At 36.9% G+C, this 11,128-nt stretch overlaps 1 protein-coding gene across 1 annotated transcript; it reads left to right on the top strand.

The window, feature by feature from the left end:
• The first annotated feature begins 1,266 nt into the window (after positions 1-1,266).
• On the top strand, positions 1,267-10,668 carry LOC143860047 (uncharacterized). Its single transcript, XM_077370556.1, has 4 exons — positions 1,267-1,720; positions 2,783-2,880; positions 2,970-3,035; positions 9,512-10,668. Exons 1-4 carry the CDS (start codon positions 1,314-1,316, stop codon positions 10,378-10,380), a joined length of 1,440 nt encoding a protein of 479 aa, XP_077226671.1. The 5' UTR covers positions 1,267-1,313; the 3' UTR covers positions 10,381-10,668.
• The last annotated feature ends 460 nt before the right edge of the window (positions 10,669-11,128 follow it).

Here is an 11,128-nt window from a genome sequence, read left to right as displayed (position 1 = left end):
TACAGAATATACACTAAGAATGGTTTAAATAATAGAGGACGAATACGAAGATGACACGTTGATAATACACCAAGCTAAAGATATATGGTTTCTTCTACTATAAAAGGGAACGCTCCCACTCATTTGGGGGACCTGAATCTTCCTCAACAAGCTTTCTGATTTGAGATTGAGAGAGAGAAAGAGTTATGAGCTTTGCTTGTCTTTTCTCTCTGAGAACTTTAGATCATCTTTGCTTTGAATCTTGAATGTAAGCTTTAGATTCTTGCTTTATCAATAAGATCATCTCGTGTTTGAGATCTCAGTTATCTTGTAGATCTTACTTGTAACTTTCCTAGATTGTTCGATCTATAAGCGAGAATTTAACGACAATGGTTCGGTATGACGCGGTTGAGTACTCAATTGATTGAATTAGTAGTCGTCATAACTCGGGAGAGTCGTAGGAGTTTTGATTGACTTAGTAGGGTACAATGTGAATCTGGACAAGAACACGAATAAGGTAAAAAGGGACTTGACTCGGAGGAGTTTACGATGATGATGCGGAGGAGTTTTGAAACTAACTCAAAAACCCAACTGCACAGGTGCTCTATCCACATCACCCGACCGCAATTAAAATGAACAATTAAAGAAATGTAAAATCATAGGAGACATAAATGCAAGTGGGTGATGCGGATTCAATTTTGGGGTCACGTGGCTGGGTTTTTGCAAGCACACCCTTCAATTTAGAAAAAAATTGTAAATTGATGCGTGCCTGCACAAAAACCGAGTGCCCCATTAGATTCACTTCACCTAAATGCACTTATCATTCTTCTAGTTTTGGACTTTTAAATGTAGTCATGTGTCATGGGTGTTCATTAATATGAGAAATTATATGATGAATGAGCCAACATACTCGTATTCATCATCCCATTGTTGATATTTGATCCAACAACAGCACACTTTTTAAGATGTTATCGTCGTATCAACTAAAGTGCGATACTTCCGTTGGACGCTGAATACGAGCATGTCCGCATGTTCAGTTTAAATTTCTCCACTGATACTGCATTCTTCTTTAAAATCAAAACTTTCAAAATTAATGTTCAACTGTCAGGAATAAAAGGGATCTAATTAAAATAAAAAATAAAAGAGACTCTGTTTGGTTGCATCCTGTGGAAAGTACCGTGAAAAAGTGGATTTTTCTACTTTACTTTTCGTTGAGGGAAGGCAACCAAACATAAGCACTGCTAGCCCTAGCAATATATCTTGTCCACTCACTATAAAAATCCCGAAACCACTCCTTTGCCTTCTGTCTCTCTTGTCATTTCTAGGGTTTTACAATGGCGGTGACGCTCTTTGCTCGAACCCTAATCTCTAAGTCCACTCTCACCTCTCCCTCCTCCCTTTCTTCTCTTTTCTCTCGTTCTTTCACTTCTCCCACCTCTCTCTCCCTCCCTAATCTCGCTCGCTGTTCTCCTGTTCTTCGTCTCCGTCCTCTCACAATTCTAACAGATTTTCGCCGGATTCCGACTGCATCTGGTCTCCGATGCTTGTCGTCGCGCCCCACAACTTCTTCTTTGAACGATCCTTCCCCAAACTGGAGCAACCGTCCTCCTAAGGAAACGATTTTATTGGATGGGTGCGATTTTGAACACTGGCTTATTGTTATGGAACCGCCCGAAGAGAACACTACTCGAGACGATATCATTGACAGCTATATCAAGACCCTCTCGTCGGTGCTCGGAAGGTTAGGGTTTTCGATTCGATTCTCTGCTAGATACGGTTATTGTCATTTGTTGTCTTAGGGTTTTAGGGTTTCACCTCTTACTTATTTATTTTTATCGATGTCTCCATATGGTTCTTGTCATTTGTTGTCTTAGGGTTTTAGGGTTTCACTTCTTACTTATTTATTTTTATAGATGCAGTGGAATGCCTGCTTTTGCTTTGGTTTTCACTAAGTTGATTGCAATCCCTAGGGTTAAGGGTTTTGCTTTCGATTATTTGCCTGATATGGTTCTTTTCATTTGTTTTTTTAGGGTTTTAGGGGTTTCACTTCATATTTACCTTATGGATTTTATAGATGTAGTTGAATGGCTGCTTTTGTTTTGATCTTCACTGAAGTGACTGTAATAGCTAAGGGTTAGGGTTCGATTTTCTATCTGGTATGGTTCTTCTCATTTGTTTTTTTAGGGTTTTAGGAGTTTCAGTTCTTATTTACCTTATGGATTTTATCGATGCAGTCGAATGCTTGCTTTTGTTTTGATTTCACTAAGTTGACTGAAATAGCTAAGGGGTCACATTTTGTTTCCCAGTTCTGCTGAATGTGTGGTACTTATATTATAGTTCCGAAACTATAAGTTATTTTTAGGGTTCTGGAAATGGGCTTTTCAATGTACATTTGGATTGGGTTGAAAATAAATAAATTTTTGTAGTGTCTGTGAATGATCAAAACTGTTCTTGGTATTTTTTTAAGAAACTGAAAGAAATCATAATCCTCAAGTTCTGAAAATGGTCTCTTGTAACAAGTTTGAGTCACTGAATGAAAAATTTAAGTTTTTCCCACGTGGACGCTTTTCTCTCTTGTGGGATTGGTCCTGGGATTTCCTGAGAATTCTATTGTATTTTCACAGGTATTGAATGAATCTTGTGTATTTTTTTAAATTTCATAGACATTAGGACATGTTCCTTGCCCCACTGTTTTTGGTATTGTGTCTGCACTCTTGCCTTTTAATTATTTATTTTTCTTGTTCTTCAGTTTATTGATTCCGTACATCATTGATTGTTTTATTATGTAAACATATTTTCACAGTGAAGAGGAAGCAAAGAAATCGATATACTCCGTATCAACGAGGCACTACTTTGCTTTTGGATGCATTGTCTCAGAGGAGCTTTCATACAAGATCAAGAGTATGCCCACACTTCATCATACCTTCACTTGTTGGTTTCCTTGTTGAATTTTAAGAATGTTATTGACACTGTTTGTGGATTTAATGTAGCTTTGCCCAAGGTTCGGTGGGTTCTTCCTGATTCTTACTTGAATGTTCAAGCTAAAGATTATGGAGGTGAGGCTAGGAATTGGTTCATTTGTGAAGTTAGTTTTCTATGCAAGAAATAATCATGGAAAGGTATCTTGCGTGATGTGTCATTTGATATTTAGTCCCTGTTTCTTTCAACATAAAATGAGGGTAAAACATTTTTTTTTTGCCCATTTTAAGTGGAAAAATGTACGTATAATTTGTGTTACGCCCATTTTACATCGAAAGAAATGGAGCCTTCTACTAGAAATATTGTCCTCATTTGTACATTCAGTCATACATACATGTTTCATTTATTTATGCATGCATTGTACGTATGTTTTGTGTCAATGCAGGTACACACACACACACACACACACACACTAATCTAACTACTACTATATATAAATATATATAAATATTACAACCTTTAACTTGAATTCCCTTTCGCTCTTCTCTATCTTTTGATTAGTATTCCGATTGCATCCTCTCTTTAAAGACCAATGCTGTCATTTCCGCCTCTGCTATACCCCTTCATATCCGTCCAACAATATAAAGCAAGACCTTACTTTTCCTACCCCTTTTGCTTAAATTGCATCCTCTCTTTAAAGACCAATGCTGTCATTTCCGCCTCTGCTATACCCCTTCATATCCGTCCAACAATATAAAGCAAGCCCTTACTTTTCCTACCCCTTTTGCTTAAATTTCCTTTTGATTCCCGCCTATCTTTTGATAAATATTCTGACCGTATCCTCTTTCAGCAGACCAATTTCGTCATTTCCGCCGCTGTTATACCTTGGCATATCCATCCCCCAAAAAAAACAAAGCATGAACTTCTGCTCTTGCAAACACTCCAGACCTCTCCACCGCACTCGACTTCCTTCTAACCATCTCTCCTCTTAAAATCTCTTTTCCTGCTTGGATCCCTCTTTCTCTACGGCTTTCCTCGCTCTCTCTAATGCGGAAGCGCTTCATGACCATCCTCCTTGGCTTTTCTCATCGTGGGCGACATGCTTCTTCTTGCCCATTAAGGTTATAGAGTTTCTTATCTGCAAAGAATAATTTGAGAGTGAGGCCTCAAAGCTTTTTTCCGTCTCTGTCTCTTTTTTTCTTGCCATTTTAGTTTTTTTCCGTTTCTATTGCTTTTACTTCATATTTTTCGTTGCTTTTTTTTGTTTTTACTTACAGCACATATATACATAGAGAGCTGTATGTTTGCCTCCTAAAGAGGATGACAACCCTCCAGTTGTTGATGACCAATGAAGCTGTCATTCTGCTTGTCATTTTCTTACTGTAATTTGGGTGTTTTAGCGTATTTAGGTTTTAAGTGTTTCTGCATGTTTATATATCTCACAGTTGAGTATTTTGTCCTCTTAAATGCATCTCTTTTCCTGGTATAGCCATCTGGGTCTTTGAGATTTTAGTTGTTATTATTCTTTTCTTTCGTTCCATGTTTCAGTATTGGTGTTTTGGTTCATGGGTTTTAAGTGTCTTTGCTGTTGTTTATGAAAGTTTGTATTTTTTTTTTCATTTGATTGTTCCAAATGCTGATTTTAGCACTGATTGGAATTGCTGGAAAAGTGGGGTTGTTTGCAAGTTGCTGTTACTATTGTTGTTGATATAATTTGGCAGTTTTGATGATTGGATTTAAAAGAATCTTTTATCATCTAATTATTATTTTTGAACTTGTTAATTTTGTTGCTATAATTGTATTTATTTTATTGGTTACTCTCATGCTATCAGGCCACTTGAATTTGTGGATCTTAGTTGCTGCTGTAGCTGTTTTGGGTCATTTTGAATGTATAATTTGAGTGGCTTTGAGAATTGGGTTTTGCAAATCTTTTATGAGGAATTCTAGACTGAAGGGAGCCCTTGCAAAAAAGAGGTGAAAGGGCTCTCCCATTGGTGCACATCACCATCATGCATTAATAACTGCCGAAAAGTCAAACATGATGGTGATTTGCAGCCAATGGGGGAGCCCTTTCACCTCTTTTTTGCAAGGGCTCCCTTCAGTTTAGACTTCCTCATCTTTTATCCGTGTCTTTCGTTTAAGTTTTTTTTTTCTTTTATTTTTGTTGCAAATGCATTTGTATGCATTTACTGGTTATTGGCAGTTTGGCACTGTCAGCTGGGTATTTGAGTTTGTGGTTATGCGCTGTCATTTTTGTTTGCCTTAATATGAATTGTGCTTCATGTTATTTGTATGATGCATCTTGTAAAGACCATTTGAACTTCAGATTCACAGTTTGCTTCTAATTTTTCTCCCCATTCCCTACATTTTCTGCTACTTTAAAATTGAGATGAACATTTTCGTTTCAGGAAATAACACATTTGGTTCTTTATGATATGGTTTCAATTACTCAAGTAAATGCATACATCGAGATCAATAATATATTATTATTGTGAACTAAAGAGAAGTTATATCTGAAATAATCCTTCTGTCTTGTTGTATATGTGCATTTTAGAGAGGTCTGCCCTACTCTGTTTTGGCTTCTATATCCTCTTTTGGTTCCTCGATACAAGATATCTTTCACACTTTCATAACTGAAGATGCAATCTATCTAAGATTAAAGTTTTTTTTAAGAGGACTACATAGATCCAAAGGCTTGTATAGGCTTTTTCTTCTTTTGAAACCCACATCTCTAGATTATTGTTGGGTCTTGCAAGAGTTATAGTCTTTTACTATTTGAACTTGGCTTTGAGTCTTTATTCTTTGATAATGGCCTAAAAAATTTGCTTTCCCAGCACCTTGCACTAAAAAACCATCTTATTCAATTCAATATAAGTTCGATTTTATCCCAAAGTTTTCTTAAGGTAACTGATCTTCTCTGTTTGCATTCACCACCGCTGTTTATAAACAGTCTGATACTCTGCCATCAGTGAAAGACCAATATTTAGTTGCCGTAGTTATGCTGAAATATGAATCACTGAAATGCGTTTTCTGTGACTATTTGATATTGGTCATTTTTTGTTGTTGTGGAAAAAAATTAAGTGCCTGGGATGTGTTAAAATTGAAGTGTCTAGATGTGTGGAACCATAGTTAGTTCTCAGTTGTCATGAGCTTGTGATTTATAACCATACTTATTCGATCTTTTCTTGCATTTTCTCCTCATAAACCGTGCAGAACTGGTTGTTTACTTGTTTATATGGGAAAATAGTCAGCTGACATGAGGAAAAATGGGTAGGAGAGAAATGAGGTTTAGGTTGTTGGCATGGTTTTAAATTTCGACCGAAATCCAAAATTTTGGGTTTCTGTGGAGAATGAAAGCGAGATCCTTAATACCCGAAACGTTACTTTATTTCGACTGAAATTTCGGTCCGAAATTTAAGGGATATCACCAAAAAATCTAGATTATATTCATTATTTAATATTTTCACGAAATTTCAGCTGAAATTTTGTACGAGATAAAATATTACTTTATTTGATTTCGTTGAATGTCATCTTAAATTTTGAAATTTTGGCCGAAATTTCGATTTCGGTAAGGGCCGAAAGGCATTCCGAAACTGAAATTTGAAACCTTGGTTGCTGGTAAAGGTGAGTAGGCCATGTAAGAATTGGATGAGATCTACTTATGTCTAACCAAAAGAGTGAATAAGTCAGTGTATAAGCACTTCTGCGGCTCAAATCACTGCACAGGCATATCAATCCAGCCTATACAATCAAGGAGGCATTGTAGTCTTGTAAATTTTGCTATCTGTTCGGATGAAAATTAAAGCAAGATTTAAAATCAAAAGTTTTTAAATTTCTGCTTCAGTGTAAGAACGCTATCATAGGCATTGTTTTAAACTGCACAGAATGTAAGATTGTTGTGTCACTTTCTTAGTTTTTATTCTTTATGACCTGTTTCAGAATCTGGATTGCACTTATCCTTTTCAATCTTCACTGTAGAATTCATCAAATTGATAAGCTTTGTAGTTTGGAATACTTGCCCATCTGTTTCACTGTGCTTTTCATTATAGAAATGAAAACAAGATACTTCTATGCTATGATTTGGCCGACAATTCGAATTTATTTCCGACACACGTGTCGTGTCGTGTCTGACACGACACACGTGTCGACACTCCTTTAGACACTTTTAGATGTACTGCTAGAAGTGTTAGCAATTTTATATGTATGCATGTGTATGAGTGTGACACTATTTTTAGTTTTTAAGGGGTTTCCATGTCAAATACCTTGTATCCGTGTCGAAACTTGGTCGAAACTCGGCACAGGAATCCATGTCCACAAATTATGAGTATATTTACTTTCTATTTTAGCGTTGTCCCCTTTTCTAAATTTTGGGAGTTTGCCGTGTCCGGCACCCTGTGTCCGTGTCCACAAATCATAGCTTCTATGGCTGTGAACTTTGCATTTCAGTTGCAACATATGCCGAATGATAGTGTAAGCACCACAAATATTTTCTAGAATCTTAAGCAAAAGTTAAAGACATAGTCCATTTTCCATATATTCGTTTCTCGGCTCTTTAATGACAATGCATTTAGGACAAAATAAAATAGCGCCCACTTTCAAAAATCAAAATACCTGATGCGGGCCATAATGTAACTCTAATCCGAATATCAGTTGAACCTATTGAAAATGGCCTGATATTTTCGATTATGCAGAAAATCCTATTACTAGATAAGAAATCTCCCTCTGACTCAAAAATTACCTTTTTGCTCATGATTCAAACTCCATGTGAGATGAGATGCAAATTTATTAAGAACTATTAAATCTTGATAGAATAGTGCTTTAATCTCATTTTCCTTGACGAATAAAAAATGGTATTTTTAGGCTATTTCTTTCTTTGGGTTGAGGTTGTCTTCCCTTTCTTCACATGTTGAATTTAAATTGGTGGTCGTCTTGCGTTGTTTGCAGATTCCAAATTCTAAAATATAGTTTTTTATCTTAAATTAACAATTTGAGCCGGGTAGATTCCTTTCACCTTCTTCATGAACTTTATCTATAGGATTCATTTAGCGGACCCCAACTAGTTTGGGACAAAGGCTTAGTTGAGTTGAGTTGAGTTTTTATCTTAAATTAACACATTATTTTTTTACTTTTAAAGTACTTCTTAATTAATTGCATAATAATATTAAAAAATATTTTATAAATTATTCTAGTTCTGTAATAATATTTATTCCTTTGATAGAATAAAAGAACAATAATCTTTGGGTAGTGATATTTGCACTACCACATTTGACAGCTGTTTAAATAAAAAAGACAAGATGAATTAGTGCAGTTATAAAAACATGGTAGTTCCAATATCAGTACTTTAATATTTAGTTCTCTTTATTGTGTTTTTCCCTTTTCTGTGTATATCTTTTCCCCAGTGTATTCTATTTTGTCGACAATTATGATTATGAATTTTGATTATATCCCCTCCCAAGGGAGCTTTGATATGTGCTATATTTGTTTGGATGGAATGGTTTAACTACTCTATAGTATTCACTATCTAGGCTGGATGGTTCATTTAATTGGTGAATTTGTTCAGTTACTGTTTTTATATTGACTGAACATAGTTGAGATTAGACGTACATCTAAAATCTTGTCCACTATATGAGCTAATAGTGATGACAAAATACCCAAGTGATGACATCGGATCACGCCCCTTTGGCCTTTAAAACTCCCCTTTAAACCTTCAAATAGCAAATGCATGTGACGCAAAGTTGAGACCAATTTTCAGTCCAAAGTGAGGCATTGTTCAAATCAATGTTCAGCAAAGGATTCTGCATGATATATAGGTCAAACCGTGTCAGTCAAAATCTATGTAATGAGCTTTTAAGGATATATAAACTTGATTGTCTTCAACATATGTAGTTTCAACAATAGTTTCCATTAGAATATAGATTTGTACATGCTTTTGATACATGTATTTTTTGGCATTGCAAATGCACTTCTGTGGCTCCTCATATCTTAGGCTTTTCTTTTCAAAAATTGTATGAGCTCCATAAACTTGTCTTTCTTGCTTAAACATTATTATTAAATTCACATGCAATCAGAATAGTTCATTAAGATGCTGTATGTGCGGTGCACGTTCCTTTTTACTAGTAGAGGTGTCATGTTTGTATATACTAAATTGCTAATAGAGGTATCGTGTTACTGTATCTATCGGTTAGATGAATCTTCATCAGCTGCCCTTTTTTAATTGGCTGGAGTATTTAAGAAAATGATAGGTGCCAATAGTTTGATATGCTCCAGCTGTTTGGAACATGCAACGGGTATCCTGTCTTCCCAATTCCTCCAATGTGTGGGTGAATTAGTTGATTTCATGGTTCATCTGGAACATGCTTTGGCTGCCTGATCAGTGTCTTCTGGCCTAGCCAGTTTTTGCTGAGATCTTTACAAGTGCCTCATGAAATAGAGCTTAGATCCTGCATGCCTGGTTAAGTCGCCGTCTTTGGCGAATGTTCAAAGGAGTAAATTGCTCCTAGAACTTGGTCATTTATTTGTTCCTAAGCTGTATTTTGCTCTCTTTAGGGTTGATATATCATTTCTATTTTTTCCGTCTGAATTTTTCCTTGTTTTACTGGTTTTCTTTGTGCAGGGGAACCTTTTATAGATGGTAAAGCTGTGCCTTATGATCCTAAATACCATGAGGAATGGGTCCGAAACAATGCACGTGCAAATGAGAGATCAAGACGCAATGATAGACCTCGCAACTTTGATCGATCTAGGAATTTTGAAAGACGGAGAGAGAATATGCAAAATCGTGATTTTCAAAATAGAGACATGTCTCCAATGCCCAATCAGAATATGCAAAACCCTGGGCCTCCAATGGCCAATCAGCATATGCAAAACCCTGGGCCTCCAATGGCCAATCAGCATATGCAAAACCCTGGGCCTCCAATGGCCAATCAGCACATGCAAAACCCTGGGCCTCAAATGCCCAATCAGCATATGCAAAACCCTGGGCCTCCAATGGCCAATCAGCATATGCAAAACCCTGGGCCTCAAATGCCCAATCAGCATATGCAAAACCCTGGGCCTCAAATGCCCAATCAGCATATGCAAAACCCTGTGCCCCGTAGAGATACGCCTGGGATGGGAGGTATGCCTGATAGAGAAGCTGGGCGAAGTGGAGAATATTTCAACAGAGATATGCCTAGTAGAGATGCAGGTGGTTTTGCCAACCGAGATTTCCAGAACAGGGACACACCCAACAATTTTGGAGGCATGCCTAACAGAGATTATCAGAACAGGGACATGACTAATAGAGAAATGGGAGGAATGCCTGGAAGAGATTACCAGAACCGGGAAATGCCTAATAGAGAAATGGGTGGCATGCCAAACAGAGATTACCAGAACAGTTACGTGCCTAACAGGGACATGGGCAACATGCCGAACAGCAATGCTTATCAGGGAAAAGATGTACCTGGCAGAGATTCTCCCTCAATGCCAAACATAGACTATTAGTAGTGGTGAATCATAGAATTGAGGACAAATTCATAGAATGTGTAGGGTTTGTTTTTGAAGTTTAGAGGACTTGATGTCTTGAATCTACCAAATGTTGTCATGGTTATTATGCTGCTGTTAAGTGATATGGATTTTACCTCTTTAAGTTATTCATTTTGCAGTATGCATGGACCTGAACAGAAGGTACATTGTCTGAGTTCTTTAATCCTCGTCTGAACTAGTTAATTGCTTTCAGATAATGGTTTGTATGTGTTGAACTTTGGCAGATCTTAAGTAGTTGTTTTTTCACACTGTTGTTTATTGGTTCCATGTCTGCTTACTGAATTTAGTACTACAATTTTATGCCTTTTAATTTACTCTTTTCTTTTGCTTTTTTCTGTACTGAGTTGTGTTTAGACTGAGAAGAACAAAAAACTGATGGATGCAGTTATGCTAACTAGGAGAATGAGATTTCAGCCCATGACTTTCTGCGGTTCTCGTTCGCCTGTTTCGTCGGCTCCAGAGAAGCCCTGCGGAGAGTGGTTGTGGAACACACCCTTAGTTTTGTTTCGGTTGTATTTGAACATGGAAAATGTGCTGCCTTTGTGAGCGCTCTGTATCAGGACTTGGTTGACATCCGAACCTTGTTCTCAAAACCCAATGAAGAGCAATAGCTTGAATTTTAAAGAACATTTTCAGACTTGGTTGACATCCGAACCTTGTTCTCAAAACCCAATGAAGAGCAATAGCTTGAATTTTAAAGAACATT

This window comes from Tasmannia lanceolata, unplaced genomic scaffold (assembly GCF_043159265.1).
Source record: "Tasmannia lanceolata isolate RefF3 unplaced genomic scaffold, GAP_Taslan_0.1 ptg000037l, whole genome shotgun sequence".
NCBI classification, from domain to species: domain Eukaryota; kingdom Viridiplantae; phylum Streptophyta; class Magnoliopsida; order Canellales; family Winteraceae; genus Tasmannia; species Tasmannia lanceolata.
This window is presented reverse-complemented; position numbering and strand designations above follow the sequence as displayed.

Bases quoted from the DNA above. Each gene is read 5' to 3' on its own strand.
- LOC143860047 (XM_077370556.1), top strand. From the start codon at position 1,314: ATGGCGGTGACGCTCTTTGCTCGAACCCTAATCTCTAAGTCCACTCTC. The intron at 2,881-2,969 runs GTATGCCCACAC...GATTTAATGTAG, and splicing joins GCTTTCATACAAGATCAAGA to CTTTGCCCAAGGTTCGGTGG. The intron at 3,036-9,511 runs GTGAGGCTAGGA...TTCTTTGTGCAG, and splicing joins TCAAGCTAAAGATTATGGAG to GGGAACCTTTTATAGATGGT.